This window comes from Corvus moneduloides, chromosome 6, assembly GCF_009650955.1.
Source record: "Corvus moneduloides isolate bCorMon1 chromosome 6, bCorMon1.pri, whole genome shotgun sequence".
Classification (NCBI taxonomy): domain Eukaryota; kingdom Metazoa; phylum Chordata; class Aves; order Passeriformes; family Corvidae; genus Corvus; species Corvus moneduloides.
This window is the reverse complement of record NC_045481.1, coordinates 52,830,417-52,847,272: the sequence shown is the minus strand read 5'-3', so window position 1 is coordinate 52,847,272 and position 16,856 is coordinate 52,830,417. Positions and strand designations below refer to the sequence as shown.

The 16,856-nt window shown below is 43.1% G+C and overlaps 2 protein-coding genes across 7 annotated transcripts in view; both read left to right on the top strand.

Annotated features, from left to right (window-relative positions):
- The window catches only part of LOC116445589 (serine/arginine repetitive matrix protein 3-like), a 41,349-nt gene extending 37,870 nt beyond the window's left edge, over positions 1 to 3,479 (top strand). Inside the window, exon 6 of the mRNA XM_032112349.1 lies at positions 2,208 to 3,479. Coding sequence (XP_031968240.1) covers positions 2,382 to 3,254 — 873 coding nt within the window. The 5' untranslated portion in view covers positions 2,208 to 2,381 and the 3' untranslated portion in view covers positions 3,255 to 3,479. The remainder of the gene's footprint in view (positions 1 to 2,207) is intronic.
- Positions 3,480 to 3,544: 65 nt separating this feature from the next.
- Positions 3,545 to 16,856, top strand: part of SBF2 (SET binding factor 2) — a 234,630-nt gene continuing 221,318 nt past the window's right edge. For all 6 annotated transcript variants that reach the window (XM_032112338.1, XM_032112341.1, XM_032112339.1 and 3 more), the window contains exon 1: positions 3,545 to 3,722. In XM_032112338.1, the coding sequence (XP_031968229.1) occupies positions 3,668 to 3,722 (55 nt within the window). In that variant the 5' untranslated portion in view covers positions 3,545 to 3,667. The remainder of the gene's footprint in view (positions 3,723 to 16,856) is intronic.

Here is a 16,856-nt window from a genome sequence, read left to right as displayed (position 1 = left end):
AAATCTACCACAAAACATCATGTTCTTTGTTCAGATGCTCATTTTGTTCTTTCTATGAACTTGCATTCTCATGAGCAATAGTCACTGAATTGGTACTTTGATGTAACAGTATTATCCCATAAATAGTGAGTTATTTCCATTAAAAAAAAAAAAACAACAAAAAAACAAAACCCCAAAACAGTTACACAGAATGTTCCATTGCAATATTATTCACAAGCTGTGAGTCTGAGGCAATGCCAAGCAGTTCAGCAAGACCAGTCTGTGATGTGAAGTGTAGGGTCTCCCAGATGCTGCCCCGTCAATCGTGGGAAGCTGGCCTGGAGGAACAGCCAGCTCCTGGACCTGTTTACTGCTTATCTCGGGCGTGCCGTTCAACCTCTTGGTGTTGCCATATGGACAGGAGACCTTTCAACGTGTATCTGCTCTGGCAGGGACATGGCGAAGATGGGTTGCTGTTTATACAGCATTTTATTCAGGCTGAGGTTTATTCCAAAAGAAAAGGTCTAAAATCTGTGGTATCAATGGGGAATCAGTGTGAGGCAAATATTCTGGGTTGATTATGGAAGAAGAATGTTGTTTGAAGCCAGTGAAAGTGCCTTTGCATGTTTCACTTCAGGTTTAAACAAATTGTTCTGAATTCATATGCCATGAGTATGAATAGATCTGATGTATTTCAGGCTGCATGAAATCAGCAGAAAGATAATACTAGTAGAATACTGGCACCCCCTGAAGGATCTAAAACCTCAATCAAGCTCCACACAGAAAAACCTTGCTGTTAGTGCCTGCAGTCAGCCAGTTTTCTCTGTGTCAAGGGCACAGCGACAAAGGGGTGATTCCATTTCTGGTAGTCCCATTGGAGGGGCTTTGGTGAACCTTATGTCTGACAGGTTTGAGTACACCAAACAAAGCCTCCTAAATGAGTGGGGAATGTCTATTGGTAGGGGAAAACCTGGTTGGGGTCATAGCTGCTTCCCTGTTCTGGCATGGGGTGGAGTGACACTGGATAAAGAGACTGCAGGCAGAGTGTGAATTCTCTGTTTCCTGAAGGAGGAGTGAACTGTAGAAGGTATTGTGAGTGTTCAAACATTGTTGTTGGCAAGTGGACAATGTGAGTGTGGCAACATTGCCCCTTGAGTGCTTTCAGGCTCTTGGAGAGGCTGCAGCCTTGCAATTCTTCCCCTGGGGTAAGTACATGACTAGGTGCTTCTGGAGACGTGTGCCTGATGTCCTCTGTGAGCCCCTGCATCTCTTGTGAGGAGCCAGGCTACTCTGCTGCAAGTGAGGGAATTAAGGTTCTGGTGGTCTGGATGAGCATTCCATTTTACTTTTCATTAGCATTTAGGTGAACACTGTGTCTGCTCCACTTCCTCATTTGTCCTGTAAGAACATAAGATTGCCCTATACTTAAGGGAAGCTGTCCAGAGAGGTTGTGGATGCTACATTCCTGGAAGTGTTCATGGCATGGTTGGATGAGGCTCTGAGAAACCTGGTCTAGTGGAATGTGTCCCTGTCCATAGCAGGGGGCTTGGAACAAGATGATCTTTAAGTTCCCTTCTGACCCAAACCATTCTGTGACTCTGTGAAATAAATAAGCTCAACTGAACTTCCTATTCCTTACCTAAGATGTGCCATTTCTTATAAACTTTATAAGCTTTATTAACTTTGGCTGTACTGATCTAGATAGCAGAAGGAGCAAGGCTGTAAAGTGAGCACTAGCGGTATTGGGAAATCACTAAGCAAACATCTTGCTCTTGAACCACCATTTATTAATGCCCTGGGAAAGGTGTGAGGTGATCTTCTGCTAGAGGTGCTGTGTTAAAAGAGCAATGAGACTTAACCATTGACATTTGTTATTGCATATTGACTATTTTTATGAGTGCTGATATGGTAACTCTAAGGTCCCATTTCAGCTCCAAATTAGGTAATTTCTTAGTGTCTTTAAGCCTTCCCTCCAGATTTAGCTGTACAGAACATTATCCCCTGCTTTTGTTGTTATGTCCTGCAACCAAAATGCCTACGCACAACTTAACAAAGGTATTCCTACCTAACTCCTACCTAGAAGAAGTGACTGACTCCCCAGAGTGCATCTCTTTCTCAAAAAGTATGGCCAATCTTTTCGGTGTATTACACATTTTTCTTTACTCCTGAAGTTAACAAGGAACTTTATTAAGATTGGATCTTTATACATGTCATTTGCTTCAAAACAGCTAAATCACGAAGTTGATGACTCCGAGGAGATATCAACCTCTGTCCTCCGCTGAGAAGGCACAAGCGGGAATACTGCTTGAAGCTTCCTGAGCAATTTGCATCTGGCTTACCAGCAAGACACTGCATCAGTGTGTCCAGCTAAGACATGTAAGAACTGCGTGTTTGAAGCAGAAATGTCTCTGAGACCACTAATGACCATCTGCTGGGTGCCTCGTCAGGATGGATCGTCAGGAGCAAATCCAGTTTGCTGCATTTCCACACCCAGCTCGGTACCCGCAACAGCTCATCGCTGGAGTGCAACCCATGTGCTCCACTTGGTTCTTCTCTCTGTGCTCTCAAACGGGATGTACATAGAAGCTTATCAGAGTGCTTTTGCAGGCTCCGCCAGCTACCCAAGCGCTGTACTGTCCGCTCGTTTATCCTCAGCATCTCTGCGCCTGCTGGCATCGTGCTTCCAAGGGCCACGGTCCAAAAGGTGCCTGCCTCATCTGCACGTTATAAATAGCACGGCAGCTCCCGGCGCGGCCTCGCTGAGCGCCCCGGCGGCCACCGCCCGTGCCCGGGCCAGCACGTCCGAGGCCACCCGGGTCACGCCGAGGCACTGCCGGCCAGTGCCCTGCCAGGCTCGGCCCCGGCGCCGCGACCCGCGGGGAGCAGCACGGCGGGGCCGGGCCGGGCAGCGCAGCCCCCTCCGGGGCGCGGGTGCTGGTGTGAGGGGGCCGGGGCCGAGACCCCCGCGCCGTTCTTGGCACCGCCGCAGAGCCCAGAGGGGCCGCGGGACGGCCTCCCCCGCGGCGGCATGTCCCGCACACCGCGGACAAAACGTGAACGGGACACATTCTGGAAGCGCAAGCCCCGATTCTCCAGGCCGAGCTGGCGGGGCCGGCGTTATCTCGCCGCCGGCTTCCATTTCCGCGGAGCCTCGGCGGGGGCGATGCCCAGCCCCGGCAGCTCCTCGCGGGAGCGGCGAGCTGCAGCCCCGCTCAGACACCCGAGTCTCCCCGGGCGTGCAGAGCGCTCGGACCCGCCGCGAGTGTCTTTTGTAAGGGGAACGTGCCCCGCACTCGCTGCCTCCCGGGCGGGCACCGCACAGGGGGAGGCTGCTGGGAGACAAAGCCCCGCTCGGGCGGGGCACGGACCTCCCCCGCCGGGCCCTCCCCGCCCGCGGGGGGCTGCGAAGGGAGATCGCGGCGCTGGCAGCGGCGTCCCAGCACGGCGGTCGGCCCGGGGCAGCGGCACTGGGGGACAGCCGGGCCGGGCCGCCCCAGCCCCCGCCCAGCCCCGGGGTCACGGCGAGCGGTCCGGGCGGCGCGCAGGCGCACGGCGCGCCCGCGCCTCCAACATGGCTGAGGTGGTGCCGCTCCTCCTGCGGCGGGCGCGGAGCAGAGGATGCTGAGCCTGCCCCGAGCCGCCGCCGCAGCCGCTGGGGTGGTGAGGCCGAGGCGCGCCCCGCGCAGCCATGGCCAGGCTGGCCGACTACTTCATCGTGGTGGGCTATGACCACGAGAAGACAGGTAGGTGTGGCTGCGCGCAGCGCTGCCCCGCCGTGCCTGGCCGCTCCCCGCGCTCCTGCCCGGCCCCGGCCCCCGCCCGCCTCCGGCCGGGCCGCGGGAGGAGGAGACTGCGGCTCACACGGGGCGCGCGTCCGGCCGGGGGAGGAAGGGGTGAGGGCAGCGGGGCGAGCCAAGGGTTAATCCCCCTTCTCGAGGGGGGAAGCGGAGGGGCTCCTGCACCGCCCGGCCGGGGCAGCCCCGGCCCGCCCCGCCCGCTGGGAGCGGCTGCGGTTCCTTCCCGAAAGCGCGGGCAGGTTCAAACGGGGCCCGCGGCCGTGCCCGGGCTCGGCCCTCGCCCCGCGGCCGGACCCGCCGGGCAGGGCCGGTCCCGCCGTGCCCCCACCTGTGTCCCGCCGGCTGGGGCGCGACAGCCGCGCCTCCCGGGAGAACAAAGGCTGCCGAGGGGGCTCGGCGAGCGGCGGGGTTCGCCCCATCTCGCTGCTCATCCATCTCTTGTTGAACGGTGCCGCGTATCCCCCAGGGAAGTGTCGTTGCTCCCGGGAGGCTCTGCAGGAATGGCTGCTTTTCCTAAAGCTTCGGGATACGTTCTGAGTGCTCGGGGGAAAGGGAAGTGGTGTTATCTGCTGTCGTTTTGTGGGCAAAGAGAGAGTGGTTTGTGTTACGTAACTCCGTTATGATACCAGCTTTGTTACTGCAGAGATCTCAAAGCAGTGTTTAAACTGATTGGAAAATGAAGTGATTGTCAACTGGTATGTGTTTGTGCTGGGTATTTCAGAACGATCCTTTGAATGTACGTTGTTAATAAACAATATTTTAAACAGTCGAATGTTCCCTAATTTATTTGACTATGTATAAACCAAACAACACTCAAGTTTGTTACTCAGAGTAATTCTCTGAAGTAGCAATTATGTGTAGTCTGTGTCTGTTCATTCTAAAAGTGCAGCTAATAAACTCAGACTATGGTATTTTTATTTTTAGAGAAACCATTATGTCTCTATTTAAAGATGCAGTGTCTTACGAAGTTCTGCTAAGGGTCTCTTGGATTTTACTATTCTGCAATTATTATTCTATTAATTACAGCCTGGTTTCCCCTCTTACCCCATTCGATAATAGGTTTTTCCTAATTGTACTGTCAAAATTAAGACATGTGAAATGGGGAGTATTTTACATTAAAAATAAAGACCTTCCCTTTTGCCTGTCTCCTGTTTGGAACGTTTTCCCTGACACAGTAGAGAGAACCCAAATGAAAACGAAGAAGCAACCAAAAGACCCAGATGTGCTTTTAAGAAGACAAAGCAAGTAGGCTCCTTATTTCTTGGGTATGATCAATCTGACAGAGTATGTGAAAAGAAATTATAGGTTGCATTGGAAAGCTTTATATCTGTAAAATGTCTTCATCTGTAGCATTTAAGTGTGTGTTTAACTTCCCATACATAAATTGCCTTATGAAGTTTAGTAGAATTGCTTGCATGGATGAAATTGAGCAGGTTCAGAAATAACTCCAGAACCTTAATTTGAAGAGGTCATGCCCAGAAAGTTACTGTTTAGACTTTATTATTTAAATTACTTGTTGCTACTTTAATGCTTCATAATAAAAATGCTTGAAGGAACAACATTCTGTTGAAGACTAGGCATGCATTGTTTTCCAAATTCCTTTACCCCCACATGCAATCCCATAATACATGGAGTACTGACCTTTATTCTTCTTATAAAATGGTAGTTTCTTGATGCATTTGTTATGCTTCCTTCTATGTGAAAAGCAGAGACAAACATTTCTAGGATTATAGACTAGCTACCCTTGAAGCTTTTATATTTTTAAGTGTGTTCCTTTTTTTTCTGTCCCATTTTTGGTTTTTTTTTTCATTTGCAGCTACTTCCTGGCTTGGTTTTAATGTGCTTGATTTTAGTGTTGAGTGTAATTACATTTTGTAGTGTTTTGTTTTTTTTTTTTTTTTCCCAGGCATAGTCTGTGGAATAGCTTTGTGTAAAGAAGCAAACAAAAATGCTGTACCCTTCCCCCCAACCTGTGTGTCAGCAGTGTTTGGGTGATAAACACTTGTGGTTTATAGGGAAGGGTGTTTATAGTAGTGACTGCTCTCCCAGAAAAGGCCCACTCTGTCTGCTGGCTCTCCTCTGCTCTCACTGCTTATGTGGATGTATTTACATGTGCCAGTATCTGCAATACCCCTGAAAATGTGGTAAAGGTGCTGATTTCCTGGGCAGGTTATCTGGCTTTACTCAAAAACATTTGCTATAAATGTCTAAAATGCAGTATTTGTGCAGTTTAGGAGCAGATACGTAGATTTTTCTTGTTGTGGAACAACTTTGTTACTGATGCTAGAAGATTTTATCCAGCATAGTCTTCAGGGGAAGTGAACAGGTTGATTGTCCTCGAATAAACCAGAGAGTGTGTCCTTTGGGAGTCAAACATACAAAAGTCTGTTCCTCATCTGGTCTAGGCCCGTGTAAATTGATGTTACAGCAGTCCTAGTGCTGCCGTTCCTATTGTGTTCAATCTTCCTTTCATTTCCAGCTCACTTTAGGACGCTGGCCTGTCCAAAAGGCCTGTCTTGCTGGGTGTTTTACCTGTGTTGCTATATTATTTTGTCCTTGGATTACTTTTCTGCTAGTTTTTCAAACAGTGTTGGCTCACCAGGATGTCAGATGAATGCCAGTATCGGCATAAAGGAGAGTCAAGAGCATGCCGGAGGACAGATCAATGCACCCTGAATTTATATGAGCTTAAATGGTCCTAGAGCCTTGAGCACAAAGATGTTAGTGAGGTGCCTTAGTCTCCTACATGCTCCAAGGAAACTAATGGGAGCCTTTGGATAATTTGCCTAACAGGCAGTTTATTCATGGTTGGCAAGATGCACAGAGGCTCTGCCTGAGCAGAGAATGAGCTTTGCTGTTGACAAGTGTCAGTAGAATTGCAGGCACTTAGGAGCCGAGAAGTCTTTGTGCTGGAAAGGATGACCTGATTCACCCAGCTCTTTCTGTGTTTCAGGTACACTGGTCTGTATTCCCACCTAAGTTGCTCAGTCTGTGTCTTTCACCATAAAACTAAGCTTAGATAGATCATAGTTCTAATGGCTGTTATGTATTTTAAGAACTTGTTCTGAGCAGTAGCTGCTGTCAGAAGTGCATGTTAAATGTTCTGACAGAGCTGAAGAAACCAGATTTACAAATCCCCCAGCTTTACTAAACTCCTGTTTTTGTTCTAACAGTGAAAGCATGAAGGATTTCAGTGACACACACAGTAAAGCAGTCAACCTTGGCTAAGGTAGATAACCACATTTTCCTGCAGCATATCAGCACAATATAAAGCTGTTACATAACCAGCTACAAAAGGCACTACAGAAGTCTCTGAAAGGAGCAAAGGTGCTACCAAATGTAGGCATTCTGGGTAAACAGCTAGAAGAAATCGCAGGAGGCCTTACTGTTTATCCATTGTATCTTTTCATGGAATTTGAAGTGTGTTTGATGTGCTTCACCAAAAAATTCCCATTTAATATGTTTGAATAATGGAATGTGGATGGGATTTAGGAAGAACACAGATGTTTGCAAAGATCACAGAAGGGCATGAGAAAATGCCTTTTTGTTTTGTTTGGTTTTGGTTTTGCTGGTATAAGCCCTAATCATAAATCTATCCCTAGAATTTACATGTAGTGATACTTGGAAAAGGTAAAAGAGAGAACATTCTGTGTCTTTCTTAGCTCAGCAGCTGAAAGGTAAGGATAAAGAAGAGAGGATCCAAAGACTGGATTTGATTAATTTGCCCATGCACCCATAGCAGCTTTACTGTAGGATGCTGTTGTGTACCCAGAAGTTAAAGGAGAAAACCTGTGAGGTGGAGGAAGATGTTTTCTGTGAGGTTTGGTCACTCTGAGAAGACAGAGGAATGATTTGTTCTTGCTTTTGTGTGCAGTTGCAATGTGTAGGACAGAAGGCTTGCAACAGTATAGCAGTTTTATTTGGCTGTTGTCACTACTGATAAATGCTGGTATAACATGTGTGGGCTCTGTTGTGGTTGTTTCTGTTCTGATTTTTATCAACTCCTCTTCAGGAAAGCCTTTATTGTGTAACATAGCTTCGTATCTCGGTGGATTTTGAAACAAGACAAGCGATTGTTGATGGAGTGGGAGAAGTTTCTAAATGGAATTGTCTGATTCTTTTATTTATTTTTTGTCCCTGTGAGCAGATTTTGCCTGTGAAGGATATAATATCATGAGGATTTTCTGCTGTATTCGCTGTGTATTCGTAGTTGGTCATTCCACTGAGCTAGTGTGTGTATAAGGAGTAGATGATTTCTTGATGCCATGGTATGCAATCTCTGTAGAACAGAAAATGCAGAAAAATAAGGGAATAAAGCTGTTACTTCAGTGGCTTTCTTATCTGTGCTGCGGCTTAATTTGATTCAAGTGCAATCCAGGGAAATCTCAAAGGGATTAAAAAAGCAACAGAAACTAAATCCTTCTTATTGTGGCAGAAGAATTCTTGTAGCTGTAGTAGAATGAAGCATCGAGTGTAGTGCTGGAACTGGAGCAGAATGCAGAAGTGTGACTGTGTATTGCTAGGAGATGACTGTAGTTGGCTATGGCTGGATAGGGCATGGCAGCCCAAAAGCCTTGTAAACAGATTAGTTGCTCCAGTAAAAGAAATGATCTCTTCCTCCAAACCTTGTGGTTAACTTTTCAAACACAGCAGATTCCACAATGCTATGCTGAAACAGAATGAGGAGAAAATATTTCTATTGCATGTGGTTTTGTTTGTTTGTTTGTGGTGTTTTATTGTTGGTTTTCTTTTTGTTTTGTTTGTTTGGTTAGGTTTTTTTTGTGAGATAAAGCTCTCTTGAAAGTCTGCTTGGAAGACCCCCAGTATTTTTTGGTAGCATGTCTTCATAAAAGGTATTCAAGCAGCTTCTTCTAGTACACAATGTTGGCTAAAAAATTTACTTTGATTTTGATTTATGAATTTGTTATCATTTTGGAGAAATCTTAAAATCAATACAGATCATGTAAATCTTCTTTCCCTCAAATGTCTGTAATGAATATTTCTAAAGAACTTGGATTTGAGACTCTTTACTCAGGCTTGCCGTTATGGTAACAACAATAATAAAAATACTTTTTTCAGCCTTTCTTTTTAAACTAAAACATTAACGGAGGCTGATTTTTTTCTCTGTAAGCTTTCTTCATTTGTTCTGAAATCCGAGGACACAGATTATGTTGAGGGAAGTAGCATTTCTTATCTTTGTGACTGAATTGCACTCAAGGAACTCTCTCTCCCCTGTTCTGTCCTGGATTAACTTTGTGGATTAGCTGACAAAAAGGCACTTTTTCTGCAGCCTGTTCATGGAAAACAGTTTGTTATGCAAGCCTGAATACCGTGTAAGCCCTGGCCTTCTATAACCACAATCATATTTTTCAGTGGAGGGACAATGAGACTTGACATTTAACTTCTCCAACATCCCAAACATAATAGTCTTGTCTTATGACAGTGAGGAAGAGAATTATACTGCTGTGGTAGTTCTCTGACATGAATTTAAAGTACCAGCTACCTCCCCAACTACTGGTACTTTCAAAGGAAAACCACAGTCACTTTGGAATCATTTGTAAAATGTGTAGCAGCAGATTCACAGTTCAGCCTCGATAACTGTCAGTGAAAGTTGTATCCTGCAAATACGTACTGGTGAGTAGGAGGTTTTCCTTTGGTTCATCTCTCCTTTTACTCCTCTTTGCAGTAACATGAGACTTTCAGACTCCTTGCTTATATAGTGAAAAAAATTATTTCTAACAATAGCATTATCAGTATTGATGAGTTTAATTTGCTTCTGCTTGGTGTTCTGGGAATTGTGTTCCGTTTATATGTGTTTGTTGAAATAAGTGACGGCTGTGGTGTCAGTGGTGTATTCTGAAGTCAAGGACAATCCAATTAGTGTTGATTGGGATTTGGCAGCTAAATCCCTGCTCATTGAGCCAAGAACATGCTGGCTATTGCTTATCTGCTAGTGACTAGATAGATTATGATTTCATGTCTCTAATGTTTATAATTCTCAGCTTTCAATCTTCTGCAAATTGAATACTCTGAAAAAATGCAGTCATTGAACACAGCTTGAATTCTTTGTTTCCTTTCTAGTAGTCTTGTGCTCAAGGTGTCAAAGTAACTAACCACAAAATTCCCCTGAGCTGGACATAGGTGACAGGCTGCCACTCCTGCAGCCAGAACCAGCAGTTGGTGACAGTGTGGTCTGGGGTTGTGTGTAGCTGTTGTGGAGGAAAGCTAAGGGACAGAAAAAACAATCTCATCATAACTTTGGATACAAATTCAGGGCAATTGCATGCAAAACCCCATTGGACCATGGGAGACCTCAGTGGATTAAAAAAAGAGACAAAGGAATGTTACTGGGCATACAAAGTCAATCACTCAGAAAGAAATTCAAGGGGGAAAAAAATAGAAGGTAGGAATAATGTCCTTATCGTATCCTTTTATTGTAGTTCATATGGTGTTTCCTAGGATTTAAAACCCCAGAAAATCCATTATCTGACGCTTGGATAGATCTTCAGTGAGATAGAAAATGTCTTTTTAAATGTAAGAGTATCAGGTTGGGACTGCTGGAATAGTAACTGGAAGGAAGATGAGACATTCTGGCAGAGGATTTCTCAGATACTTGTGGATAAAAAGGGATGACAGCTCTTCTTTTTGGAACCTTGACTTCAGTTGTGGAAGGTTGTGCATTTGGAAAATGGGTTTTGTTGAGCTCCTTTTGCCCAATGCTGTGGATAGTGATGCCAGAAGTATGGAGTGTTGTCAGACTCTCTAGAGGGTTGCACATCACGTCCTTGTGGTGCAGGAACCCTTCTCCATAAGACACTGGCCACTCTTCCTGCATACTCTGACACATTCTGGTATTTTAGAATGCTTTCTGTCTTCTAGCTTGGTTTTCTAGGTTTACCCCGGAAGAATCTCTGCCTTATCATCTCTCTCACTTTCTTCTTCCTTCTCTTGCTCTCAGTATCAATTTAACTACTCTTTATCTACTGTCTGGTTTTCTGAGATGAAGTCCTCTTGGCCACTCAGTTGGATTTCTTACGGTTTTCATCTTTAAAGAAACAAATTTCAATTAATTGCACGAACACCAGGGCCAGGTTTTGTCCCTTTTGTAAATTTTGGGCCTAAAAGAATGTTTGGTAGAATTTTACTTTAGGCAAAAAAAAAAATCCATTTCTCCCCAGTCTTATTTCTTGGAACCAGAAGTATTTGGTGTGAAGTTTTGCTGAATTAACTGAGCTGGAAACAGATGTTAAGCATTGAGACTTTATTTGGTACATTTAGTTTGTCTAAGTAAAAAAATAACTGAAAATAGTTACAGAACAAGAGGTTAGAGCACCATTAGTGATGCTTATGGCTGCTAGCTATTTGTGTATCTAAAAAACATTGCACTCTTGTTTCTTGGTTTGTTATAACTGCACCAGTTAGAGCCCAATAAACTGTTCAGCTTGACTGCTGTGTTGTTGAAGTCTTCCACAGTTTAAATTTGTATGTTTAACATGTGCAGTTTTGTTTTGGACCAAGAAATTCAGACATTCATCGTTTTTTGTGACTATTGTTCTCTGAACTGTAAATCTAATTCTAAATAGCAGTAAGAAAAAGCTGAATGTGTGACTAACAAAATACTCAAGACTCAAAAGACAAAGTTGTGATCTTGTCATAAATTCAACTGTAATGGAATTTTAATTCTTAAAATGTAGTTGAATGGGCATACTGTACTTTTTAAGAAAGGTTAAATTAGGAAAGCTGTGTTTTTTAGTTCTATTACAGAGACTGCTTTTCATAAACATGCAAATTGCAATTGCTTAAAAATAGAGGAAAGCCACACACTTTGTTCCTGCAGAGCTGTTTCTTCATAATTAATCTATTTTCTCAGAAAAATACATAGTAGTTTTATGAAGCTTGTGTGATGACTGGGCTGTTACTGGTCTATACTGTTGGTATATGCTGTTTTTAAGCCAGGTTTAATACAAAACATTCTAGAAGAACTTACTAGAGGATTTCCATTTTCTTTCTTCTTGTTTTATAGTTTGTGAAGTGAGAAGTAGTAGGTTTGATATTTTCAAGAACATAGAATGTTTGAAAGACGATTTCAAAGAAAAGTTGGTGATAACTTTGCCTTCCTAAAACACGGATTTAAACCCACACTTCCCCCCCCCCCCTTTTTTTTTTTTTTTTGGTAATTTAATCTATTTAGAGTCTTTCTCTTTTAGGCTGCAAGTTCTTAGAATCTTCAGTCTGTGAGAGCTTTTTTTCTTCAGTGTATTTTGTTCAGTGGGCTGCCAGGCAGAATTTGCTTTTTGTAAAGTATCTTAGCCTGGGGCCTCTGCCTGAGCCATAGGTTGTGCCTGGCTGCAGCTGAGGAACAACTTGGAATTCCCTATTAAGGGAGGGAAGAGCTGCTGCCTGAACGTTGCCTTTGGGATTCACCTCACATTTTTTAGAAGTGCAGTTATTGAATTATTTTATGCCTTTCAGGAGCTGCTTGCTTTTGCAAAATAGGAAGCTAATTAGTGTGTGTTTCTCATGATTAGCAAGTTTCAGCAGTGGTAGAAAGCCCAAGGTTTGGAATGGATGCTTTTAATGGTATTTCCAAAACAAGTAAGATAACGAGGCATACACACAGAATAAAGGGATGTTTTCTGCGGTAGTAAATATTCAGTTTGTGTTTAGAAATCCATGCAAGTGTTCAAAGTGCTGCAGAGAAATGTTTGTTCCCTAGGTATTTTATAGTGACTAAAACGGAAATGCTTATTTTCAGTGATGAATTCTGGTCTGCTTGAAGTGAGTTAAGAGAATGCCTGTGAAGGTCTCAGATTGGCCCTTTAGCTGGAGGCAGCTGCCCCTGCAGCAATTTTAGACACTTGTGCCAGTTCTGTGCTACTTCCACTCATGAGCTGAGGTTTTGACTCAAGCTACCTGTGAGCATGCTTTAAGCTGAGGCAGCTGACGCTGTTGAGGCACAAGGCATATGTTCCCTTTTCCAGCTCTGAGGTGTTGATTCTCTCCAGCAGGGAAGCAGCAGAGAGAGCTGGAACATCCCAAAGCACCTCAGCAGGTTGTCCTAGGCCTGCAGCTGTGATGGCATTGCAGTTCAGCAGAAGAGCCAAAGCAAGTGGCATGTTGTTTCAGCTACAGGCAACTGAAAAGAAAACAAAGCCATAGAGAGCCACATGTTTGTGATTTGGAATTCAAAACTCTTCTTTCAAAAGATTCTCTTTCCTGTTTGATTAATGTGCATAAATAATGATACCAGGTTTGCCACTGAGTAAACAGTGTCCATTCAAGTTGTGGTACTTTTGTGAGGTTGTTGTTTCAGCACTGTGTTTTCCAAATATTTTGTTTATAGTGTTTATTATTAAAAGAGATGAGATAATACATATTTAACAAAGTAGTCTTGTGGAGGCTGTTTTTTATGATTTTGTTCTCTTTTGCCACATGGCATCTTTTTGGAAGAGGCAAGACTGTCACTCATTTTTTGTGAGAGAGTGGTTTTGAAAAGGACTCAGAGGACATGCTTTCTGCCTTTCTGACCATGTGAGATATTTTTGCATTCTTAAAAAATTGTTTACATGCTTGTTTATGAGTTTCTTTTTTAATTGACAAAAGTGTGGCCAGCGTTTTAGTAAATGGCCTTTTTTGGAAAATTGCAGTTCAAGAACATGTGGCTTCACTGGTCTAGTCTCTAGACAGTTATTGATAATCACAGCTGCTTTTCTTGCTGATAGCCTAGCAGAAGACACAAGGTAGCACTTAACATCCATGCGTCATTCTAATGAAAATGAGGATCGTTGCTCTTTACAGTGAGGTAGGATTTGAGAGGCCTAACTCGGAAGACTGCTGTTGTCATAATCTGTTGTTCTCTTGAGAATATTCTTACCATTATTTGAAGTTAGAAAACCCAGAGGTAAGAGTCAGATAAAAATAATAATAACAATAATGAATTTTTAAAGAAGGGCCTTAACTGGTCTCTACCCATTTTTTCTGTCTTGTGGAAATGAACTTGGAGATGTTTCATTCTCCAAAGCTGTGATGGTTAAGGATAGGATGCTGAAAAATTAAACCCATGGATCTCCTGTCTTCCTTTGTAACTGAGTTGTGTGTGTCCTGTTTATTCTCAGCCAGTGGTCTTAAAGTTATAATACAGTCTGTGGGTTGAATTGTCTCTCATGCCTAACTTCTTTTCTCCTTCCCCTCCCTGATTCCCCAAAAATCAGTAATTCTTCTTGTTTTAGGTTTCATATGAAACTTAAGTCATGGCTACTAATAAAATACTTTAAAATTCTGAAGCAGAAGGGTCAGGATATAGTTCTTTTTAAAAATCCCTATATGAAGTCTAGAAATGAGCAGTAGTTACTGAGCAGTAGGAAACCCTTATTACTTACTTTCTTAGTCTGGTATGTATTCCCAACCTGGTCTTAACTGTTATTTTAAAGGTGTGGAAATAGAGACCAAAACATAAATTCTGTGTTTTATTAGATTTGATTTATGGTTTTTTGAAGACTCTGAATCTTTTTTTATTCTTTTGCATTTGATGGTTACTAAGAGGAGCTTTGGACTTTAGTGATCTTAATGTAGTTGTGCAAAGTACCATATGCTTTCTACACTTTTTCACAGCAGATGGACCAAGAATTTTGTCAACATGGTCTTGCCAAGTTTAATTAGCAGGAAACTTTTATATCTGAGTCTAAGCTGTTCCTGATTTAATGGTAAGAGTCTCAAGAGTTATGTATAGATTAAAGGATCATAGAATGGTTTGGGTTGGAAGGGTCCTTAAAGATCCTCTGGTTCCACGGTCAGGGACACCTTCCACTAGATTGGGTTGTCCTCCCTGTGTTGGGGCCCCCAACTGCATCCAGAGGTGGATGCAGTACTAGAGCAGAATAGAAGGAGAGAATCCCCTCCCTCGACCTGCTGGTAAAGGACAGCTGCAAGTGGTCACTGTTCATGGGCAAAATTGGTAGCATGGACTCCCAAAATTAATTTTGCAGACCTTTTTTTTTGTTCAACTTGTAAATATCAAGTAAAAAGGGAGGTGGAATACTTAATGCTTGAGACTTGCAGATTATTAAAAGGAAGTAATTAAAGTAATTCCAAATAGCTGAATCTAAAGCTTGTGGTGAAGGTCTTCAGACAGAGCTCATGCTAGTGAATGACTAGAATGTTAAAATTTTGTATGAAATACAGTTTTGATAAATACAAGCTAAAGTACAATCAGTGGTGAGAAAGAATTCATAGCAATGGTCTCTAATTTAGCTATTGTCACTTAGTGGAAAAGTTCTTGGAATTTATTGGGACAGTTCTCTGTAAAACTTCAGCTTAATGTCGGGTATGGCATCAGTAAACTTAGAAATAAACAGTGTGGAATGTGAGAAAAACCCGCCCAAAACCACTGTGGTGCTGGGACTTGCAGCTTAGGGGCCAAGAATGGGTTAGGTGAATCCTAGAGATCCTGTTCAGCCCTGGTTTCTGTGATCCAGAACCTTAAAGACTGGGCAGGATCTCCAGGACTTGCCTGATCCATTCTTCTCTCCCAAGGCACAACTAGCTGTAGCCTTTGCTGGCTGGGGCAGATCTTGACTCAAAACCCCTCAATAACAGCACTTGCACAACCTTCTCTGTCAGTCTATTCCAGTGCTCCTCCGGCTTTTAGGAGAGTTTTTGTAGTGTTTGAGTCATGTGGGTTTGGGTACAGTTTTCAGCCTGTTATTACTATTCTCCTTGAAGTGTGATGACCAAACTGGATGTGGTAAGTTACATGAAGTCTTACTAAAATACAGAGTGAGACTGGTACTTGCTGGTTTTGTGGGCAGTTCCATGCACTGACATCACTCTGAACTTCTTATTTTTTATTTTTAGCTTTCAACATCACAACACTGAGGGTCACTTTGTGGTCTGCTTTAACCTCTACATCCCTTTTACCTAAACCACTTTTTGGCCATCCCCTGTATGTGCAGTCAGGTGTTCTGGCCTAACTCTGCAGCTTTGCAGTTCTCCTTAGTCACACTCTTAACATTTTTTCATAACTTTTTCCTGGTCTTTTGGGATCACTTTGAATTCTTATCTTGTTCTCTACTCTGTTTATTATCTGCATTTTCAAAAAATAAATAACTTATGTGTATATATATATAAAATATTTTTGTGTATATATTCTTATATATTAGAAGAACAGCTGCAGTTATGTTCTGTGCTTCAGCCTGCAGCAGCTTTAATCAAAACCAAACCAAAACCCACTCCAAACCAAAAACTGAGCACTGGACCCCACAGTGACTCACATATCATGTCTGGGAGATAGAATTAATGCTGCTGTAAGTATGATTGAGTGTGTGTAGTGAATAAATTTGCCGAAAGTATATTCAGTTGATGTTCCTAGGCATACTAAATTTTGGGTTGTTTGGGGTGCATTTAAATAGGGTGGTATTTTAAGAGTCAGGGACTTTGAGAAACAAGTTAGCAAATTATTTCCTAAACAACAGAACTAGTGACGTATTCTTGAGCATTTTTGTCTTTCATCTGGAATGGCTCTGGTAGTGCTGCTACAGACAAGGAACAGGGTGTCTTGAATACTAACTTTTCTTCACATCAGGGTCACTGCGTGTTTATTTATTTGGATTAAAGGCCATTGGTCACACAAACATTGTTTCTGTAGGAAACCTCTCTGAAAGTAGCAGTCTTTCTTGTGAGAACACGATTTACTGTCACTTAGGAGAATATTTGCCTGGCTTTGTGGCAGACACATTATAATACGCTCCAGTTAAGATTCTGGGCCTGCTACAGCCTCAGAAGGGAGAGGTTATGTTCTATTAATTAATTACGGGCCCATAGTCAAGTGGCATTTAATTGTTTGCTAGGACATGGATTCAACTGTTTTCTTCATTTGTGCTCTCATTTCAGACAACCAGTTCTCTCGGTTTCTTGCAATTGCAAAATACGGATTGAGGATTTAAAAAAACATTATTTTTACTGCTGATGGTGCATACACTGGAAGTGCATTTGGATGTGCAAAATCTTGGCAGTGTAGCTTATTTATGGGGCAGGAGATGGCAGTAAGGAAATGGGTGATTTAGCACAAGCACAGAAGCACAC